Below are 24151 nucleotides of genomic sequence, written 5' to 3' on the forward strand. Positions count from 1 at the left end.
GCACGACCCCCCTATCGGGGACCCAGCCTGCAACCCAGGCATGCGCCCTTGACCGGAATCAAACCTGGGACCAAGTGAACCTGGGAACCTTCAGTCCGCAGGCTGACACTCCATCTACTGAGCCAAACCAGTTAGGGCTTCCCTAAAATTTTTCACTCCCTCCCTAAGTGTTGTCCATGAGAAGGACATCTCATTAGATAGCAATGAAGGATGAATTGGTAAAATACTTTCCCTAGGATTGTAAAATGGAGCAATTGTATGATAGAATATTTTTGGTTATTAGTAATATAGAATATATAACTAAGGATAAAATAAAAAAGCATTCTCTACACAAGCTTTGGAGCATATGGCTTCATGGCCCTTAAAGGATGCTTCAGTTTCTTACTGTTGTGGGTTTTTTTGCACATGCCATACAACTATAAAGTAGAACCATCTCCTTGTAAACACTTTAAACACACTGATGATAAGTAAAATGTGAATGTCATAGAAATACATCTTAGAGCACTACCTAATACTGGCTGAAGAACAGCCCAAAGAGATGACTGCCTTGTGAAGAAATCCAAAGGGTACTGGATGGTTAGGTTTTCAAAGCAAAAACCAGTTGTTAATATTTACTTCAAATGTGTGCTACTGGTCCCTGAAAATGCATGTTTTTAAATGTTGTGTTCACTTATAATTTCAAATTTAACTCTCATTGGTATTAAGTATCCATTACATACCATAGAAAACATTATTTTTCATAAAGCAGTCACATGCATTGAAGTTAGGATTACCAACCGATATATATGTATTTTTTTGCACCTCAAAAACAGAATCACTATAGCGCACATCATGCTTCCACACCTTCCTTGCTGAAGAACGAAATGTATAAAGTACCAGGAGTTGGCTTCCCGATTGGAAAGAAGCCAGCTTAGTGCTCTGGCAGGACCACATCATTCTGCTCAGCTCCAAATCCCAGAGCAGGCTCTTCTTGCTCTTCTTGAGGGTCTACTTCTTCCTCCACAATGTTCAGCTGCTCCTCTGCTGGACTCTCCTCTACTTCTGGGTCAGCCACCTCTATCCCATCCTCTTGTGACTCGGGCACCATCATGTTGGCCTCAACATCATTTGTATCAGCATCTTGATCTTCTTCTGGAGCCCATATCTTCATCAGCTCAGCCTCTGCCATCTCAGCTGCCAATTGGGCCCCATCTTTTTTAACTTTCTGTTCTGGAACAGCTTCAACAGCTTCACTGACATCCTGTATTGGAGATGGCTCTCGGCTGGCCTTCTGGTTCTCCTGAATGCTGCCATGGCTGCTGCTGGCACTGCCCAGCCGGGAGGAGGCCACCACGGCCTTCACTGCTGCCTGATTGGAAACAGAGAAGGGTCAGGTGTCACCGCCACTGAAAATCCCAAACTAGAGCCCAATCTCTACTTTGCATTTAGGAAGTTTGCTTTTTATGTTAGTGTTCAATCTTTCAAAATATTATTATACCAAGATTGTTATATGAAAACTCATTTGGAAAAATAACAGAAAAATCTCTTTAATCCCAAACCGGTCTGTGTATTTAATTATCTGGACAATTGAAAACCTGAGTAAATGTGTTTGTACAGTTTTCAAAAATTTTAGAGTGTGTTTCCCGAAGTATTTGTTTCATGAAACATTGGTTCCATAGATGTATTATAATAGAGGTTATAGGGATAAAAGAGTTCCATGGTCAGATTTATTTGAGAAATACCGAGTTAAGTTAAGGTTATTTAATCCAGAGTATTTTAAATTAGTTTAACCATGAAACCCTTCAGGTTTATTTAGTATTGGCCTATAAGTGATGTCTGAGTAGAGGCACCATTTTTTGCCCCCAGCTATTCTCTAAAATCCTTGTATATATAGCTGGTCCTAAACACCAATATATAAAAGAAAAGCTATTTTCTCTATTACACATATGCCTTATAAAAAAGATATATTTCTCTGGATAATTTTCTATATCATTTGAATTTTTAAAATTTTTACCAAATATGCTAATTATTTATGTATATTATAAAACATAGTTTTTAAAGATTGTTTCCCAATATTCACATATTCAAGGAAGAAGACAACTTTCTGAATAAGTATCAGTTTCCTAAACAATGCCATTTAAGCAGGTCAGCTTTAAGTAAATGAGAAGCAGTGATATACAATATACAACACATTTCCTTTAGTTAACAGTAAATTACTATCACGGATAATTTAAGACTGTAAGTGGCTTTATGCCAGCACGGTTGGGATCTCAAGGCAGGATTTTTCTGTTACCGCAGGAAATAGTATTAGATGAAGAATGGTGGAATTGTCTTTGATAGTTCAAGATAAGGGAGACATCTTTAAAACAAACAAATCAAATGCCATCTTACCTTAAGCTTGCGTCGGGCATTGAATTCTTGGAGCTTCTTTTGAGCAGTATCCATGTGTACAAAATTGGCTGCTTTACCTGTGACCCATGGGTGCTGGAGAGCTTGGAAGGTAGTCAGCCGTTTCTTAGGATCCAAAACAATTAATTTCCTGACCTGAAGTGATAAAGAGCCATAAGGAGATTTTTATGGTGACTTGGGCTTGCCCCTCAGCTTATGAACTTCTAGGTCTGATTCTGTTTCCTTAGCATCACCACTGAATATACTTAAAAAAAAATTTTTTTTAAGCTATCAGAGGCCACCATGGGTAAGAATGGCTTCAGGCAGCAGTAGCTGAGGGAGTGAAAAGACAGTGGTGTATGCCACCTGAGAGCCCAGACTGTGAGAAGACTTTCCAACAGAGGACAAAGAAACAGGTCCTGGCTGGCCTGTGGAGTGAAAGCGCTTTCAAGGAGAACCGGCATCTGAATAATACCAGGCTGCACTTCACATCACTTAGAATTCAGAACTTCTAATACGTCTCAGTGAAGATGGAATCATTCTCTCATGATCATTCATTCTGTGGGGATTAAGTGACAAAAATGGGATAGTATCATAGCCTTTATGATTATGCCACAATGCATACATTTACGGTTCTCTCTAATCCTTTGGGGATACTTGAAGAAATAAGCAGAGTGCAGGGGTAAAAGCCTATTTAGAATCAAAGTAAGGTATCAGTGGCTTGGGGACATGCTTTGTTTTAAAAAGTGAATTCTGCCATGGCAGCCCATTCTGGGAGGTTTATCCCTGCTCCTGAGAAAGAGCAGACAATAAATTGCCAGGAAGATCAACAACTCAAATAAGGCTAAGAAGGGGGGGATCTGGAATGAGTCAGAGACTATTTGAAGTCAGAAGGCATGTCTAAGCCCTACTTCCTGTGACCCTAGACCAGGGGTGGGCAAACTTTTTGACTCGAGGGCCACAATGGGTTCTTAAACTGGACCGGAGGGCCGGAACAAAAGCGTGGATGGAGTGTTTGTGTGAACTAATATAAATTCAAAGTAAAGGAGCGGAGGGGAGAGCAAGAGAACCCTCCGTTCTTTTGGCTCCGCGGGCCGGATAGAACAGCCGAACGGGCCGGATCCGGCCTGCAGGCCGTAGTTTGCCCACGGCTGCCCTAGACAAAGACCTACTGTGAATTGAGTGCTGATGGACACTCTCCTGGGCCCTTTTGTTACATGACCTCATTTCCTTTGTAAATCCATTCATCCTATATAATAAAAAAGCCGGGCTCATGGCTGGCGAGCACAGCGGCAGTGGCAGAAGCCTCTCCCGCCTCCGCAGCAGCCTACCGGGAGCAGACCTAAGCCGTCAGTTGGACATCCCCCGAGGGCTCCCAGACTGCGAGAGGGTGCAGGACGGGCTGAGGGACCCCTGCCTCGAGTGCACGAATTTTTGTGCACCAGGCCTCTAGTGTGTGTGTGTGTGTGTGTGTGTGTGTGTGTGTGTGTGTGTATGAAAATCTGATAGTAGTCATGGCTATCATCTGTTGAATTCACACACACACACACACACACACACACACACATATTTATTTATTTTTAAAAACGCATATAATCCTTTGCATAACTTATCAGTTCATAAAGGAGGGATGGAAGGAAGCTCAGAAAGATTTAGTGACTGGTCTAAGGTCAACTTGTAATTGGTGGAAAGTGTATTCAAACTCAGGTCTGTGCTACCTCAGAGTTCATCTTGTGGTCACTACACAGTAGTGCCTCCCAGGCAGTCAACTTCTCTAACCTTTGGTCTACTCAGGTGGAAAATGAGGAACTTTGAATGATTTAAGGCCTGAGGTCTTTTCTAACTCTAATAATTAAGAAGAACTGAACACAGGCTATCAAAATCATGCAGCATGTCAAATGAAGTATAAATATCCACTTCTCCTTTTGCTTTTCTGTAAAATACGCAAAGAAATGTGTGTTTGGGGTAAAGACACTGAATTTGTAGAGGGCAAAGACATGATACTGCTTAGGCTTAAAATCTGGGAAGAGGTGGAGGGAGGTACAGGTGATTAAGAAAACGAATGCACAGCAATAAATGAAAATCTGATAGTAGTCATAGCTATCATCTGTTGAACAGGTGAACATAATACTTTTTATCTAAATTACACCTAATCTTTAACAATATCCTTGACAATTAGATATTTTCCTCCCATTTTCCAATTATCGTTTCCCTCTTCCTCATGATTACCATTCTCCTCCTCATGAAAATACAAAGAATTTATTGAAAGACAATAGGTACTGGAAATTTACATATACCAGCATTAATCTTTACATTTGAATATACTGAAGCACTATATTGTTAAGAAACTTGCAGAAGGTCAGAGAGATCCAGGTTTCAAATCCAAACCTTACAAATATCCTAGAGCCCCCTTACAATCTGACTCCCCCCTCATTGGCACTGTTGCCTCTGTTGAAGACAGACAGATGTGGGTTCTGCTAGTAAGTACAGATTTAGGATTCCTTTAGTTCTGAAGCTTTATAAATTTATTGACTAACAGAATTTAGTTAATTTAAGAAATATCACTGTTAACTAACGTTCTTATGCATTTAATTTTAGAAGGGATAAAAAATATGGAAGGAGGGCTAAGTAAAGGAATTATTATTGAGTTGGTGGGCGTTACTTACCATGTATTATATCCTTTAAGTCTCCCAACAATCTAGAGATAGGTACCAGTGTCATTCCAGATAAGAAAACTAAATCATAGACAGGTTATATAACAAGCCCAAGGCTATACCTTTAGGTTGTGAGGAAGGGGGCACTTGAATCCAGCTGTGTCCAACTTTTAAAAACCAATGGTCCCTGTCCCGATTCATTGTTTCATTCAGTAAACGTTTATAGTCTGTATTACATGTCCATATGTCACTAAGATCCATCCTCTTCCAAAGTTTAAGGAAGGCTTTTGCACAAGCAAATATAAGTGGTGACTATCATGAAAGAGGAAGTTTAAGGGCAAAAGAATAATTTAGCAAAGGGAGGAGGAGGGACTGCTAATTGGGGGCAGACTAAGCCTCCCAGAGGATGTCAAATGACAGCTAAGGTTTGAAGATAAGTGTTACCCCTGCAAGAGGGGTGTGTGTGTGTGTGTGTGTGTGTGTGTGTGTGTGTGTGTGTGTGTGATGGTGGGGAGGAAGAGAGGGGAGGAATGGAGGAAAGAACATTACAAGGCAGAAGAGAGAACAATGGTCCGAATCCAGAGCTACATGGACCAGGGACTGGAAGTCTGGTGCACTGGAGTGCAGAGACCAAAGGAGAGTGATGGGAAATCAGTGGCACGAGAGACAGGCTCCAGACCAGGCGATGTGAGTAGATCTTGTTATAGAGCTTGGCTTTATCCTAAGAGACTTGCCATGATGTGATTTATTTGTAAGACCATACCTGTGGATCCTGTGTAGAGAGGGTCATGAGAAAAGGCAGGAAGATCAGACAGGAGGTTGTGACAGTGGTCCACTGGGAGAGATTGGAGCGTGGGTTGGACAGTGGTGGTGGCGATGGAGAGAAGTGGATGGATTCAAGAGATGTTTAGGAGTGTGGGGCCTGACTTGAGGGCAAAGTTGGGATGACACATCCACACGCGACACATACTCCCTCGCTGCCTAGGCACACTGGAAAAGTCATGGCCTATAGGGGATCTGCCTCATGAAAGAACGTGGATGTTAAAGAGAAAATGGAGGGGAAAAAGCTTTGGATGAGGGGTCTGGAAACCTAATTCTTTAGTTCCTGACAATGACTTTTTGCTAGGAAACTATGTGACCTTGGACAGTCATTTCATTTCTCTGGGCTTTAACACATTCATCTTAAAAATGAGGGAAGCACCTGGCCCATGTTGCTCAGTGGTTGAGCATCGATCTATGAACCAGGAAGTATGGTTCGATTCCCATTCAGGGCATATGCCCAAGTTGTGGGGCTTGATCCCCAGTGTGGGGCGTGCAGGAGGCAGCCAATCAATGATTCTCTCTGATCACTGATGTTTTTATCTCTCCCTCATCTTTCCACTCTGAAATCAATAAAAAAATATATTATTTTTAAAAATGAGAGGAAGTTATCTTAGATCCCTTGGAGATCTAATCACTGTGATTCAAAAGTCAGCTTTTAGTAATTTCTGCATAATTTTTTTTCTAGAGGATTGATGGTAAATGTTTAATTACATGTTAGTATCCTCTTTATTTTAGAACTGGTGGGCCATCTCCCCATTCATTTCCTGAATGCAAACAAACTTCAATATAAGCCTAAGTGACAAGCAAAATAAATCAAGCCAACAACAATAAAAAGCAAACAAAATGCACTGTTAGTACAGTGTAACTTATTTACAATGTCAATGATGCATGGTGGGACTTGTGTTAGTATCAGGATATTTTAATAAGTTTAAACATTTCAAGAAAAAATGTTTTAATTGAAATACAACCAAATCTAGGTAATAGCCAGCCATGTTCAAACAGAATTCTTCTGTGTAAATTATGTTTAGATTCACCCAGCACATCTACCTTCATAAGCAAGGCTCCACATTGACTAAGTGGGAAACGATAATTAATACTGTAGTAATTTATAATCTGTGATAACTCAGCTGATGATGAGTCAAACATAACTATTTTTCATTATGTATAAAGAAAATTTATTAGCTTGCGTTGTTTTATTAAAAATATAATTATAAAGAAATAAGATATTAAGAGGGGCAAATGACACTGCCCATTAATAAGCTAAAAATGAATGTGAGGGATTTTATTTTGTTTTGTTTTGTTTTGATCACACTTACCAAGTCCTTGGCATTTAGAGATACTTCATCCCACCAGGGGGAGATAAAGTAATATTCACAATTCAGAATTCTCCTGAACATGAACTGATCACCTCTTTCATCATAGAATGGCTCAAATCCACAAAGCCTAGAGAGACAAAAGATAGAGAATAAAATGTCTTTTAAAACTTAAGTATCTTTCACCAATATTTTTGCAGAAATTCAAGATTGTTCTTTCTCACAGCTTCCTGTTATGAATGCAAGTCTACTCAGCACAGGTATGAAATCGCCTTGTCTCTTTTGAGTTTGTAAACACACAATCATGTTGTCAGGAGATAGGAATAGATACAAAACCAATTTAGGATTTCTAAGAACAGTTATACTAATATTAGTAATTATGACACAAAGCACCAATGACAATAGCTAACATTATTATAGGCATTATGCTTATGATTCTCCATAAATTTTTTCACCAGGATTGGAGAATATAGAGATTGATTAGAGTTCCGGTTTATTACAAAGTGGAAGAATTAGGATTTAGAGAATAAAGAGATTTAAAGGTGGGAAGAAAAGATTTTTCAGTCATTTTTACTCAGCCCTATTCACTGAATTCCTACATATAAATAAGCATTATATTTCCATTGCATTCCAATTTGGATTTCAGAGTGAACAAAGACAGGAGCTAAAATTACTGTTGGAGAATGGCCTTTTGAAACTTCATACAGTGAACAGATAAATGAGCAGCACAGAATCTCCTCCACCTTGTATGAGACCCTCACTGTTGTACATCTTACAGACATTTCACTATGTTCCCGCTCATTTTCCACAGCAGGGTCTGAAAAAGAAATGAATAGAGGAAGTGGGAGAAAAGAAATGGAGAACCACCTGTGGCATCCCACAGAGATAGAGAGAGGAAAAGTGAGCTCCAGGTCCAGGACCACGAAGCCTCTACTGTTTCTAGATGGTGAAGGTTCTGAAATCACCAGGAACCAAAAGGAAACTATAAAAAAAGTCCCTGCCAGGGCATGTGTTGCATTTGACAGAGAATGGGGCAAAGAAGGGGGGAAGCATGAATAAGTTAAAAACGATTTCCCCAAATTCTTCCTGGCCAGGTTGGTGCAGAGCACAAAATGTTTTACATCCCAACATAGTGGGTTTCTAAGAAGAAACAATTCCACACGACCTTTTGCTCTGGGAACATCCCTTTGGGAAAGTCTTTGTCTTTTTCAAATATTCAGGAGCAGCCAGGCAAAGGCAAGGTCAGGGGTGCTGTGGCCTAGGCCATGCACGCACCCTCTCCCACTGCAGTGCCCACACAGAGGATCCAACTTCAGCCTAAGGCGAGAAGGGAGCGCTTGTCCACACCTTGACAAGGAGGCAGCCCAGCCTTACCTGGCCCTCCTGTGCCCTCACAACCCTAGAAAAATAGCCTGTTGGTTAGTCATGGAGAAATTAGCCAACTTTCCAGGTTTAGTTTAGCTTGTGTTTTTCTTCCTGGAAATCTAGAGAGAAAAATGACAGTTCAGGATGTACAGTACTCAAATGCCTTTCTTTCATTTCATTCATGTCAGCAATTGCGTGCATTGGTGACAGAGGTAAAAAGTGTATGTCATGTCAGCCTGTGTGCATTGGTGACAGAGGTAAAAAGTGTATGTCATGTCAGCCAAAATTGAAAGAAATGTGACACACAGCAGAGTGCACACCTACATACACGCGCACGCACACACGAGTCAGAAACCCTTCAGAAATGGGAAAATTAGACTGCCGACAAGGACCATTTAGGAGGGTGTTACGATTACACTGGCCTGATGTGTGAATGTATAGGTCATGGCCATAGCTCCAAGCCATTGGGCAGAACTGCAGTGTTGAAAGCCAACAGAGAGTTTGAATCTCTGACATTAATCTGATTCTGACTCTGACCTCGGCATTGTAGTAGTTGTTTTTGTCTGTGGGGACAAGAGTTTAGTTGTAAAAGATAGAAGGACCAGAATTCCTGTGAGAAACAACAACATGGCCTTCATTTCCAGTCTACTGTCATCCTTGGAAATAGCAAGGTCATAACACAAAATGGCCCGGTGGAACTTTCAATGGTAACAAAGGAGATGCACAGGTCCAAGGGCACAGTTCACTGGAGAAAATGTGCCAGTGAGCCCCCCCAGGTAGACTTCACCAATTATTAATGAGCTACAGAATACATGAAAAGTCCCCGGGCCCCCTGGCAATGAGCAAGGAGACACCCGATGGGTGGTGTTGCTCTTACATCAGTCAGGGGCCAAGCAGACGTACAGTCCTTGGTTCATCCTAGCTTGATGCCTGTGTGGGTGGCCAGAGCTATTTCATGCCTGGGGCACGTAAAAAATAAAGGCCCCCAGGCTGACAGGAGTTAGACCAGAATTAAGGGATATTCATTGTAAGCAGCAATCTTATTTTCATTCTGGAGGTTCCTGCCCTTACTTTCAACCAACACCTATTAATCAAGTAACTAGGGAAAAGGACATTTAAAATTATTTTCAGGGCTATAAGATGTGTCTCAAATGAGCACAGATTTTACTCTTCATTTCTCCTTGTCAGTGACCGTACCACGGAGTTATAGTCATTTCATTTTTTCAGGGTGACTGCAACTTATTTTCCTACTTCCATCTCTCTGAGTTCTTATACATCCTTAATGCTTTAACCCCTCCCATAACATTTCAACATGAAATCGTAACTGGGTGGGCATAGTTACATTTTGGGGGCAAATGTGAATCATTATTTGTGTAGTTCAGTGTTTCACTTAATGTCACCTCCATAATTCAGGAGACAATATTCTTTCCCAGTATAAAAGTGATCTCAAATATAAGCTGAAGGAATTTAGGAATTCTATCATGTGGTCTTAGGAATTCATGTTAATGAATTAAGAACTTAGTGTGACAAACAGAAATTACCTAACACTTTTCAACTTTCATAAGAAAAAACATGGTCTCTACCTCTCCAAATCTTCTGAAGCTTCAATGCATTCAGGAAATATCTTTGGACATCACATAATAGCCTCTGGCTACTTATGGGTACCTTGTTGACCCTTTTGTCTTAGCTACTGACCAATGTCTATGCTCAGAGTTGAATAATTTGGTTGGGGGTCTGACCCCAGTCACCCCAGGCCTAGCCATATTACCGAAACACTGCAATTTCTAAGATCACTATCAAATTAAAAACAAAACAAAACAAAGCCCTCTTTCTTCCGTTAACTGAATTGTGTCCCCTTTCCAATTCATGTATTAAAGCTCTAACCAACATGATGGGATTTGGAGATGAGGCTTTTGGTAGGAAATCAGGGTTAGAGGTGATCATGAGGGTGGGAAGTCATGATGGGATAAGTACCATATTAAGAAGAGACACCAAAGAGGTAGCTTCCTCTCTCCGCTATGTGAGGACACAGTGAGAAGGTGTTTATCTATAAGTCAGGGAGAAAACTCTCACCAGAACTCGACGTACTGGCACCTTAATCTTGGACTTCCAGCCTCCAGAACTGTGAGAATAAATTTCTGTGCTTAAGCCACCTAGTCTGTGGTATTTTGTTATGGCAGGCTGACCTGACAATATACTTTCTTTTACACTCTCTAAAAACCCTTTACAGAATTTAATATTATAGGTTCTAACAATTAACCTTGCAGTATCCTTTAAATGGCAACCAAATCTGCTTGCTTTGAATTAAATTCTGGAACTCATTGATATCTTGCTTTGTTGCTGTTGTAGGCATATTCTTCACTCTTCTATCATTCTTTCTTATTTCCCCTGTATTCATCTGCAATTCCATCATCTCTTTGGCAAGTTTCCCAAAACCTCTTGTTTATTAATAGAAGGAGCTCAAGAATGGAATTGGGGATACCAGAGAGTGAGAGATTTAGCCCATTTTTTTTCTACCTAATGTTTCTCTGAGTTTACAGTATTAAACTCGAGGTCCTTGAGAACCTAACAGAGAAAGGAAATAAAATTGATAGCTAAAATGCATTTAAGACATTTCTGATGGGAAATGTCCCAGTTTGGGGTTGCTTAAGAGATTAAATATTTATTTGCCCTTTAAAAAGGACTAATACCCTAATTATTTTGACAAGATGCAAATAGGTAAAATAACAGCATTTAAAATAAATTAACATGAGTTTCACATACATTATTATCACCAATTAAGGAATTGTTCCCCAAATCTACTCTGCATTGCATAGCAGAATGAGACACTGAAAGCCCTGGACAGGAGTACTGGCCCTGAGAAAATTACAAAATAAAAAGCAATGCTCAATTTCAGAAAATTATATCACTAAGTATGTTTAGTATGTTGTAGAAAATCACAAAACGTCAAAAAGTAATCTTGCTTTTTATGAGGACGGTGAGTACCTAGCAAATATTATAGTAAAGGCAGACAGTTTGCATGAAGATTGCTTTTCTTCACTTACAGGATGTAGGTGATTATCCCTACAGACCACATGTCCACCTCAGGTCCGTAGGCGCAGCCTCTAAGAATTTCAGGTGCTGCAGGAAGAGCAAAAATTGTGTTAAATTGGAGTTTAAATTCAACACTTACATTTTAATAATAAGCAAAGGGGAAGAAATGAATTCATCAACATAAACTTCAGAGAGTTTTATAACCAATCTTCTCTCCCCAAACCAAAGTAGAAGGCTACAAATTCTTACGTCTATGTTTGTGGGAGAGATTATCGACTGTCTTTGGAGTGCATAAAGAGAAAGCTGTTAGTTTTAATATTCCACATCATGCAGAGCTCTGTTTCTGCTACAAAAGATCCTTTACTTCAAAGGGAGCTTTGTACACAGAAAGGAAAGAAAAAAAGTTTGGCATAGTAAGGGAAACAGGCACAATTATGCTACCTTGAAAGCTCGATCTGTTTGGAGCACGGGTGTTCATGAGTGTGTGTTTGACAGTGTACAGGCCAGAGGCCGGGTAAACAGTGGGAAGGAATGAAAAGTCACTAGTGCTGAAAGGTTGGAACAGGAGCTGGGCGGGCCCTGGCATAGGCCCCAGATGGTGTTGAGAACTACAGAGAACAGCTGTCCCAGTGAGTTTGGGACTATGAACTGAGAAAGGAGGACTTCTCTGAGTACAATGGGGCTGCTCCTATTAACCCTGCCCACATTGTGAAAGAGGAAGGCGTTCTCAACCACAACACAGCCCTTAGTACAGAATTGTGAAGAGCTCTTTAATGTTTTTATTACTTTGGAGCCGTGAAAACGGAGAGTTAACTGAATCCAAGCCCCGTGGATTGCAGGTGGTGTTGGTTTGCCTTACTAACAAAGGAAGAAAAGATGCCAGAAGCCTACTGTCTATGCAGAAATAAGGCTCAGAACTACAGCCCAGAGTAGCCTTTTTTATTTTAAACAAAAGTGCTGTAGGTGTCAGTGGGGTCCCCAATGAAGGAGCTGATTGATGAATGCCGAGAGCTCCTTGAGGGAGGCCATGGGGATGGGGGCACCACGTGCCTCCTTCCCGCTGGGGACAGGAGAGCAAGTGAACGGGACCCCCTGTCCCTGTAGGCTGGAAATGCCATACTGCCAAAGTGAGCTGTCTGCATGGGACTCTGGATTTAACTTGGGACTCAGGAAGAAACACAGTGGCTATTCCACTGACACATTCCCATGCTACCCCCTTCTCCCCATCCTTTCCCAATCAGGATCTTCTCATTCCTGTAGAACCTGTGTTCCATGCGACATAGAAGATGAAGAGCTTGTATGGTGAAATGGTGTGCATTACAGCACTTTCAGCAGCAAGTCAGCAAGATGCACCCATTAAGGAATCATATCTGTGGCCAAGTAGTTCTCATGCATAGGCAAATTATTCCTAGAAAACTTCCCTTTCAAGATTCAATTAACATAACTAAGGAAAATGCATGCTCCATGCCAACACCATTCACTCTGCCAGCCAGGTTAGCTTTCATTTCCCAGAACCATCTGTACCCCACAGACGGTTCCTTTGGACCCCAATAGCCCCAACGCTGAATTCCCATTCACAAATGCTTTGCTCATCATAATTCATAGGAAAGTCAAGTTAGGCTGCCACTCTCATGAGGGCTCCTACGTCTGTCTTTGCCTCTGAGAGCTGTTCAGTCTGGGAACTGAAATGCATGCACAGGTCTTCCCAGCCGTGAAGGGCTACCAAGCCCCACACTGCAGTTCAGACAGGAATAGGGTGGGCAGAGTCTTTACAGTTTCTGGGTCTTGGTTTCAACCTTTCAGATCTGAGTGAATTGGACTGGCTATTTCCAAGTTTACTTTGAGTTTTAGCCTGCAAGCCACTGCGATGCTGGTAAAGGGAGAGTCACTGACAGTTCAAGCAAGAGGAGCGGACAGCACTCTACCCATGGAGCCTGCTACACTCCCTCCCTCCTGCCAGAGCGCCTTCTGTGTGTGCTGCTCTGTGGGCACCTCTCTTGTTGGCGCCAGTGAAATCAACCCTCCCATCCTGTGCTGTTTAGAGGTCAGCACGCTGTCGCAAAGGTCAGATGCTTTTGCTGGCCATTCTTCATAGCTCCCAGGCCAACAGCCTCCAATAAAGTGAATACCATGGAACAAAATTCTCTTTGAATCCACTTTATAGGGCATCTAGCATTCTTAACTGCCATGGTATTATCTCCCTTCATAGAACTGGGTACAACCTCACTTTCCAGAGACAATTCATCTCCTTGTAAGGCATTATGTTGTAATGCACGTGAACTTGTGGTATGACAAGCTAAACTTTCCATCACGAGGCTCAGAGACAAAAGGAATATAGAATGTGTTTGTCCTCCATAATACATTTCTCTTAAGATTTTTTTAAAAAGGAATTTATAATATTTATTAATCATAATATAAAATTTCGGTAAAAGAAACTCTAAACACCTAGACACAATTAGATACCATTCATTCTATCCTTTAAATGTTTACAATTACTAATTAATGTGACCTTGACTTCAGAGCCAGCAGAACATACTCTTGTAATCTATCTGAAACCTTTCCAAGAGCCAAAAACTTTTCTAGAATGAAGTTCAGGGTCTGGCACACCCGAGATTCAAGTATCCCAGGGATCAAATGTCCTTGCAGGGGATTCTACATACCTGTGATTTTCTTAGAGTGAGAAATGGTTGACTACTTCCAACTTAGTTCAAGAAAAGGCATCAGATAGCCCACCTTTTTAAGCACATCTGGATGTCCTTCATATATTTTCTCAACTCATTGCCAAAACAAACCAACAAAGTGGAGGAGGGAGATGAAAAAAATATCACACGTGAACTGTGAGATATTTCTCTATATCTTTTTTTTTTTAAGATAAGAGCACAGAGGCCGCACCTCTTTTTAAAATTTTATCTTTATTGTTGAAAGTATTACAGATGTCCTTTTCTTCCCCTATTGACCCCCCTCCCCCCACTATTGATGGATGAAGAAAGTTAGCCTGTTTCTTTTCTTTCCTTTCCATTTTTTTGGGATGAGGTGAGGTATAAAAAAATTAACCAAATTAAAAATAAACCAAACTCATCCTAATATGAACACTATTTAAGAATCTCTTTTGTAGATGAGATGCAAATATAAAGTCATGGACTTAGAATTCAAACTCTGACTAGTGTTTAGTAAGGCAAGTATTGCTTTTTTTTTTTTTTCTAAAGGTGCTATAAATCTGATAACTATCACTGATTCTTTTGAAACTTTTTATTTCATGCATATCCTTTCTGCATCAACATTCTAAAACGGAACATTTTGCAGGGTGTTGAGAGACCAAATAACATATTTTAAGTAAGTCTTCTACCCACTTGCCATCAATCAACTCTTTCTTCTGACCTCTATCCCACACATCATTCCCACCCTCACATATGATAACAGAGCTGAGCTTCACAGCCCTGTGCATTCGTGGGAACGGCTGGTTCTGTTCCTAAAGTAAGTCACAGTTACAAAGAAGTGGGTGCAGAAAATGACACAGTATGGAGAGACAGGAGTGAAGGAATACCAGGACCTTAAAAGACGATCTCTAAACCAAAGAGAACAGGAGAAGGGAGGCTATGATGTTGTTGAGAACCTCTTTAGACTCCATTTTATCAGCCATCTCAGGCCAAATTATATTTGGTTAACTTTGATTTAACTAGGTGGTTGCCATACTCCTCAAGTTGACTACACAGTTACACGCAGCTGTGGCGGTAATATTTAAAAACCATGTATCTGCTGGGTAATACCAAAAGTAGTGGGATTCTTCCTCCCTTCCCTTGTTGGTAGCCCTGAATCCTGAGAGATAATTCAATCAGCTTTTGTGACCATTTCCCAACCCAGGGAGGCAGCCTCTTCCACCGCTGACAGCTTTAGATGTTAAAAGAGTGTTTTATACGTAAACTGAGCCCAAAATCTGTGCCTTACAGCATTCATTCACAATTCCTAATTCTGTCCTGTGGAGTTTCCTCTACTATTCGATATCTATAAATGATAATTATGGTTCTTTCTCCTCTTTCTGGCCTCCTATTTGTATTGCCCAGGGATCAATCTGGATCATTTCCTTTTCTGCCTGGAGAGTCTCATGACTTTAAATAGCACCTATAAGCTGATAATGCCCACATCTGTATCAACCACCATGTCCTTGCTCCTGAATTTAAAACATATACACCCTTCTGCCCACATGCCATCTCTCTTGGATGTCTAACAGGTATCTCAACAACAAGGCCTAACCTGTTGCTCCAAAAGTCTCCCTCATCTCAGTAAATATTAACTCTATCCTTCCAGTTGGAGCTCTCGGATCCCCTTCTCCTACCTACTGTTTCCTGCCTTGTCACTGCACTGCAACCAACCAGCCTCTTTCCTGGACCTTAAAGACACCCAGGTGTGTTCCTGCCTCAGGATTGGTGTCTCTGTCCCCTCTACATGGGATGTTCTTCCCTAGACATCACATGGTTTGCTCGCTCCCTCACCTCATTCAAGTCTTTGCTCGTATGTCCCCTCTGAGTGAAGCCTTCCCTGATCACCCTGTTTAAATTGCAGCCCAGGCCCCTAGCACTTCCTATTCTCTTTCCTAATTCCATATCCTTCCACGGAAATTGTCACCTCTTTTCATCTAATGTACACATTCACTTTGTTTATTGTCTTCTTCCACTAAAATGTACCATCCTTAAAGAGAAGAGTGTTTTGTTTTTCACTTCTATCTCTCTAGCACCTGTACACTGCCTGGTGCGTAATAGGAGTTCACTAAAAATTTATTAAACAAAAAAGGAGCAAACATCTACAAAACTGAAGTTCCACAGAATATACATTGTTTAGGTCAGTACCAGACCAATCAGAGAGCTCAAGAGATTCATTTCCTGTAGAGCTAAAACTCCCAAGACAGCTTAAAATAAGCCCACATTCAACCTGCAGAGTCCTGTCCTCTGCAAGGTCAAGAACAAAGGAGCTATGGCCTTTCCTCACCACTTTTTCCTTTACCTGGCACTTGTTCATTTGGATCAGGCACCGTGAGCATGCCTCTGGGACAGTCATATGATGCTTGGGGACACAGTCTATCTCAGGGACAAAGAAGAGCTGTGGTTGGGAACAGAAGCTGGATCTGGGCACCCTCTACCCACCTGCTTAACATTCTCTTTTTTCCTCTCACCTTCCCTGCTCCCTTCCTATTGTTGACAAGCCCCACGGGAACCCTCGTGTACACACACCATCTGTCAAGCAGAATGTTACAGAAAGTGCAGTTGACATTTTACTGTGTATTTAATTCTTCTAGTTTTTAAAAAGTTCATAGTAAGAAGAAAGTCATCACTGGGGGGGTATTTAATTAATTCTCAGGTGAGGTCATTTCTTACATGTTTCGATTACCTCTAAAGTATTCTTATTATTTCACTTTAGCTATTTAGTCGTCTAGAAAATAACAAAACCACTTCTTTTATGAAAGTATTTTGAAAGCTTGTATTTTATGTTTACTTCTTTTCATTTAGATTTTTCTACATTATTCTTATTGGTATGTGTTCTTGTGGCAGAAATCTCTTCTGACTATAGGTTGTTGAAAAATTGTTTTTAATTTTGGTATAGTGAACATAATAGCTTATTTCTAATGAGACCCTGGGAAATGCCAAGAGATAATAAATTCTTAACAGCACTGGACCCTGGAAATAGAATTTGAATAAATAGACAAGTAGAAATATAAAATATAAAATACACAGTTTAATTAAATTTATAAATGAATTAGATAATTGGTATTAGGAATATTTTTATCTCACCCATCATCATATTAGTTTCTTTCCTACTCTACCAGCTTATAGAGTAGGCCCTTCAACAGCATGAGCATAAACTGCACAAATCTACTTACACACAGATCTTTTTCAATCAATACATACAGTGCTGTAAATGTATTTCCTTTTCCTTGTGGTTTTCTTAATAACATTTATTTTCCCTAGCTTACTTTACTATAAGAATACAGTACATAATAAATACATAACATACTGGTATGTGCTAATCGACTGTTCACGTGACCAGTAAGGTTTCACATCAACAGTAGATTATTGATAGTTAAGTGTTGGGGGAGCCTAAAGACATACATGGATTTTTTACTGCAAGGGGTTGGCACCCCTAACCCTTGAGTTATTCAAAGGTCAACTATCCTTCTTTTCTGTGATTGCTATGGGTAGGTTTTAGCTATTTAAGCCTTAAATAGCTAACCAGTTAAGACATTTTGGTAGTAATATTGCATAGTGACATTGTAGCACATTTATCAGGAGTCATGGACCAATGGATTTTTTTTTTGAAACCTATTTTTTTCCCCAAGAACAAGATGTCGAGAATTTATTTAATGTTGAACTCTTCATGGATTATTTCAGAGAACTAGTCATTGATTTCATTTAGCTGGGTCACAAATTTTAATTTTCTGGCCTGGAGTTTTGTTTCAAGTGGGCATATTTCCCAGGAAAAAATATTTGCATAAACACGCATCATCTGTGATTTTATTTTGAGATTTAGGTATAAGAGAACCCTCTGGGGTAAAGGGTTTGTGAATGGCTTTTCCTTTTTGTATTTCTTGACAACTGACAAATGGTATAATATAAATACCCACTTTCCAGTATACACAGAAATAATTGACCTAGGATGCAATCACTCTTACTGTATAAGCAAGAAAACAAGCTCTCCATCAATTATATGGCCCTCAGACCCTACAATTTGAGTTAAATGTAAAGTCCCTGTGTAAAGTCATGTATCCAGGAGTACACTAGTCTTGTACTTGGGTCTCATTTCCAACTCATTCTATAAATGGACAGTTTCCTTTCCACCTAAGTATCTCAGAAGGACACACACCAAACTGATGTCAGTGCTTATATGTGGTGAGGGGAGAAGGGGCTAGAAGTGAGGGTGAACCTCACAGGGAACTTTAGCCTGGTCCATAAACGGTGTACTTGTTTGTAAGACAGATAAACAGAAACGGTCATTATTATATTAAATTTTAAAAAAATCAGAACTCTGCCTCTTTCCCCAGCTCTAGGCCATCCACTTCCTTTGCCCTGATGTTACTGTTACTTCTGTTTTCCCCTAACACAGCTTTTACAGTTTTTCTGTGTTACTATGCACAGGTGTATTTTTAAAATCCTGCCCCTTCAACTACTCCCACTTTGAAGTAATATTTTATTACATGCTGAAGTAATATTTTAGTGGACTTCCCTAGGTCAAGATAATGTATAAATAACTGTTTATTTATCCATAATTTAGACCATGCTCTTGTAATTAAATATATGGAACTTACTTGTTTTTGACTTATAAAAGTAATTCCATGCATATGTTTAGTACATGAGTCCACAAAGCATTTTAATTTTCATTTCAATTCTCTCTCTCCCCCCATTCCAGTTAGTTTTCTTGCTTCTTTCTCCTCCTTTTCTCATAATATAGCAAATGACTGCTTCCTGGTGAGCCTCTACCATTCAATTCCCTCTTTCCCAATTACACAGACCTAGGGTGATATGGATGTCTACAGAGGAAAAAATATTAAGTGGAAAATAGGCCTTCATCATAAGGTGGCATCACCTGTAAGAGAGGCTTGTTTATGGCAAGGACAAGCATCTGATATAGTAGCTTTACAATCATTTTTATCTAAAAAATAAATGATTGGACTTAGGAGTAGGTCAGATACATTATCTGCTGAGAAGCTGTTTATGAAGTGACAATAAACCGTGTGTAGATTTCTGACATGAGAAGGCCAAGAAAGAGCATTTATAATAGCTTTCTAATTTGTCTTCTTCTGACCTCTTTTTTCCTCCAATCCATCTGTCATAATGTCATTGTCAGGATATTTATAAAATACTGATTTGACTTTAAAATATGATGGTTCTGATTAAGAACCTTTGATAGATTACTATTATCTACCAAAGCAAATCTGAATTGTTTAGATTGATGTACAAATTCTTTGAAAATATGGTCCATCTGACCTTTCTAAGTCCATCTGCATCCTCAGTACCAAGGAGTCTATGTTCCAGTCATGCAAAGTGATGAAGTAACAAACAGTCCCTGAACTTGCCAGATGCTAGCACTCCTCTGTGGCTTTTCCTGTGCCTGCTGGCAAAGAATGCTTTGTGGCCACCTCTTCAGTTGTTGAACTCCTACACATCCGTCAGTGTCCAGCTCAAATGCTCCTCTCTGTACCCTTGAGCCTTTGGCTCAGATAAATATAAAATGGATCATAATAGACTTTGATTTATTATGTACAGGTCTTTCTTTTATAGCCCATGGAATCCTTGGAGGGCAAGACCATACTGTACTTGCTCCTGTAATATCAGTGCCTAAAATGGAGTCCATTAGACAGCTAATGTTCATTTTATCAATGAATGAATCATTCATTCACAGAATGACCATTCTGGTATGCTGCAAAAAAGAACTGCTCTTATCACTATTATTAAAGCCCTTGGAAGTTTTGCTGTTCTCTCTTTAGTCACAGAAGGGACTCTGAGAGATCACTAATGTAACTGCACACTGGTCTTCCCAAGCTTTAGGATGTTGGCAGATGAATTTAGCCACTGAGGGAAAAAAGGGTGAGTTTCTTGCTGGCATGGGTTAACAGCTATTGTTCTGTCTCTGGATTGTGGAGTTCGTGTGGGGTGCCTTCAGGCCATCCTGGGAGATTGTGCAAGAGGATGTGAGGGCTGTTGCACTGTCCATCTCTAGAGACTGGGGAGCTCTGGCGGGGACACGCCACCTGAAGCCCTTCTGTTAATGAGGCTAGGCCAGTGCCATCAATGAGAACTACGGACTACCCCATTCTCTCTGTTGTCCTATATACCATCTGAATTAATGACACACCCTTCCTCGCACACCCTCCCCCCAAAAAAGCAAATAAGGAAAGTGACAAAGAGCTCATGGCTTTAATCCCAAGAACAAACAAAGCTGTTTTCCTGTCTTCTTCACCAGTGGTGGTCTTTCTGCTACTGAGTGGGTCCAAGAGTAGCTACTGCCCAAAAGGCAGATGAAGAGCCCCCAGTCCTCCCCACGTGGGCTCCCTCCATTCCTGCTGTTCTAACAGGGGTGCCCAAAAACTGACATTATAGAGCCCTTATAAAGAAGAAAAGGTGGTCTGAGTATCATTGACATATGCCTTCCTTGTGCAGACTCACATCAAATTGTAAGCATTTTAAATAGAGATATTAGGAGTTTAAAAAATCAGAACATTAAATAAAATATATTTCAAATAACAGTGAAACCATAGAATGTCAGTACTAAAGAGCGTACCACAATACCCTGGGGTTCCACACACCGTCTTCATGAGCACTTGATGGTCCACAATTTTGGAGAGTCCAAAATCAGCTAACAACACAAGGAAAAAAAAAAGCAAGTTTTTTTTCTCAGCTTTTATAAGAAGACAGAATACCTTATTCAAAATAAAACATTTGTTTGTTTTTGTATTTGATGAGTAGATATAGATGGAGACCAGTCACCAGGGAGAGAAAAATTAAAAAGAGTAGCAATAATATTTTAAGTCTTGCTTTAAATTGGAGGAAAATATGATTCCTACATACATTTTGTACTTTTTTCTATAATTCCCAGCTTTCAGCATATAAGCTATTTCTTCTTGGAAGTAATAGTTGCAAGAGACATATTTTGTTAAATATTAGTTCTAAGATTTATGAAACTAACTCTGAAGGACAATATAGAATTAGTGATATAATTCAGAGCTTTTAATCCACTGGAACAAATTAAAATTTAAAAAATGAGACTTCGTAAATGTTGAAAAAATGAACAGAAACATCAAAAGGTTTATTCTACTTCAAAATAATGTCATTCCCTAGTGTATTAGATGGATAAAAATTTACTCTTGGATGAGAAAGATGCCTTTTTTTTTTTTTTTTTTTGCAAAAATCCTTTTTATTTATTCCACAGAATATTACCTAGATGAAACATTATCAAAGGCTGCTATCATTATGGTCTACTTGCTGGGCTACATCTGCCTCACTCAGAAAACACCAGGAACACTTTGAGGCCATTCTTCAAGAGAGGCAGGTGCAGAATTGATGCCATTTTAGACTTCAGAGATAAACCCACTTTTCCACGGAGGTGCCAGATCCTTATCAGAGGAAGCAGCAGGAAGTCCTTCAGAAAGAAAGGCGCTCCTGCCTAAATTAGAATCTATCCATCCATTTAAAGAAATTTCTTTAAGGATAAAATCTTTGAAAGTGATGTCAAAGGAAATGGGAGCCTGCCTGCCATCCGCTGCCTTTCAGGAGTGATTATGAGAACACGCTGCTGCCCCGCAGGACTTCAGCATCTTCTCTTTAGGGTCTTGCATTCATAAAGCACATTCTGTGGTCTGAGCTCTTCCATGATATGTATGACTTAATCTTCAGAGGTGTTAACACTCACAAATGCAGTGAACTCATCAGATTAACATTATAAAGGATAGCACCAAGAGAGCAATGTCCTTCAGAGGATTTAATTTTAAAAATGTTAAACCCTACATAGGCAGGACAAAACAGATTCTGCTAAGGAGAAGTCATCTAAAATAAATTCTACTTTTTTTGCAAATGAAGATTTACTTTGGAAGGCACATGGAAAGTAATATTTAATATGCTTTTTTCTAAAATGCTGATTGAAAAATCTCTTTGGGTAGATCCCAAAGTTCATCTTTTGTAGTTCCTCAAAATGCTTACTGGAAAAAAAGACACAAGGTTTCCAGAGTCAGATTACATGTCAGCGTACACATTAGCATTTTACAGGTTTGGGTAAGTCCTGAAGAAACAAAAATCTTGTTGAAGTTGGCATTTTCTAACTTATTCTAACTCAGGACCTCCACGAACCACTTCCCCCTCCCCCAAAGGGACTGATTGGCCCTGTTCCCTCGGCTGAGGAAACAGCATTCTGTGAGGTGCACTTTGGGAAGCAGAGCTCAGTTTATCTCTGTTCGTATAAACAGAGCCTAAATTCACTGATAGGTACCAAACATTTTGTGTCAGAGTTCTTGATTATCTAAAATTAAGCTCCATCTAATTTGTGGAATGAAAGTTAATAACCAAGAAAGAAGTGTTATGTTATTTGTGGGTTTTTTTTCTATATAAACATATTTACAAAATATAAGATCACCTCCTGAAGTTCTTGTTATTTCCAAGAGTTGTGATTCCTTTGTGTGTCCAGCAATGCAACACTAACTTTAGGCACTAATTCAGATTAATATTCCAGGAAAGCGCACAGACTTCCAACACTTATTCCTTTACAGACAACAAATATCTGAGAAAATTGAGTGGAGGTGAAATTGAATGGAGCCATATTTAAAAATTCCACAGAATAAATTTCTTCTGTTCTGGGAAAGGGGTCAGAGGAGATCAGGATATGTCCTCACCAATTTTGAGTGGTGCATCTGGGGCTGGAGTTGCATAGAGAAGATTCTCTGGCTTGAGATCACGATGAACAATCCCATTTTCATGGAGGTACTAATAGGGAATATAATGAAGTAAAGTTCATGTAATTTTATTTATGGTTCCAACATTTTTATTTACTATTTTCAGAACTGTAATAATCTTTACTAAATTATGTGATTCAACAACATGCACATGTAATTTCAAAATAAACATCATAAAGAAAAACTATACATCGTTCTAGAAGAGCTTATATATAGTTACCTAAAAGTGAAATGCAATTTAAATAATATAGAACCAAATAAATAAATACACACATAAATAAAATAGAACCAATTGCCAGGAATAAAATATTTACCCCTCAGAGAATATTAGTTGCAGTTCTCTTTATGCATATTAGCTCAAATTGGCTAATTATTATTATAATAAAGTCAAGGTATGTAGTGAAATTTGTCTGGTTTATTATCTCGAAAGCATAATTGTATGTGTCATCTTATAAATTCCGAACCAGGGCAAAGACTTCAAATTATTGTTTGAACAGACATTTGGATGTAAGCAATTATTATAGAGAACACATGCAATCTAGGACCCTGCGCAGGTCTCTCTCCTCACTGCCTCAGGTATCCGCCCCCACCCCACTCCCATCCCTACTGCTGCTCTTGCCTTCAGCAGGCCACATGGCCAGCTCCTCTCCAGACCATGCTCCATACTGTCACAGGGTCATTTTTTAAAATATGTATATATTTGTTTATTGATTCCAGAGAGGAAGGGAGAGAGAAACATCAATGATGACAGAGAATCATTGATCGGCTGCATCCTGCATGCCCCCCACTGGAGATCGAGCCCGCAACCCGGGCATGTGCCCTTGGCTGGAATCGAATCTGGGACCCGTCAGTCCACAGGCCAACACTCTGCCCACTGAGCCAAACCAGCTAGGGCTCACAGGGTCATTTTTGTAAAGTGCAGATCTAGTCAGGTCACTCCCTGCTTTCGCTTGCTTTGGGCGTTGAGTGGCTGCTGCAATGCAGCATTTGCTTTTGTATCTGCAGCAGGGGTCGAAAACTCTTCAGGGGCATGCAGGCACATAAATGAATGAAGGGAGTTGGAAGCGTGAGAAATAAGAGGGAGACACTGGGAAGTCCTAGGGACTCAGCTATCCCTGGAGGGAGCACGACCCTGAGGAGGCCAAGGTGACTCAGGGTCAGCCAGATGC

At 40.0% G+C, this 24151-nt stretch overlaps 1 protein-coding gene across 2 annotated transcripts in view; it reads right to left on the reverse strand.

The window, feature by feature from the left end:
• The window catches only part of CAMK4 (calcium/calmodulin dependent protein kinase IV), a 164476-nt gene continuing 140325 nt past the window's right edge, over positions 1-24151 (reverse strand). For both annotated transcript variants that reach the window (XM_080680965.1, XM_080680966.1), the window contains exons 7-12: positions 22923-23013; positions 20822-20896; positions 11566-11641; positions 7160-7286; positions 2371-2523; positions 1-1348 (exon numbers count right to left, since the gene is read on the reverse strand). In XM_080680965.1, the coding sequence (XP_080537091.1) occupies positions 911-1348; positions 2371-2523; positions 7160-7286; positions 11566-11641; positions 20822-20896; positions 22923-23013 (960 nt within the window). In that variant the 3' untranslated portion in view covers positions 1-910. The remainder of the gene's footprint in view (positions 1349-2370; positions 2524-7159; positions 7287-11565; positions 11642-20821; positions 20897-22922; positions 23014-24151) is intronic.

The sequence above is a fragment of the Plecotus auritus genome (assembly GCF_963455305.1).
Source record: "Plecotus auritus genome assembly, chromosome: 7".
Lineage (NCBI taxonomy): Eukaryota > Metazoa > Chordata > Mammalia > Chiroptera > Vespertilionidae > Plecotus > Plecotus auritus.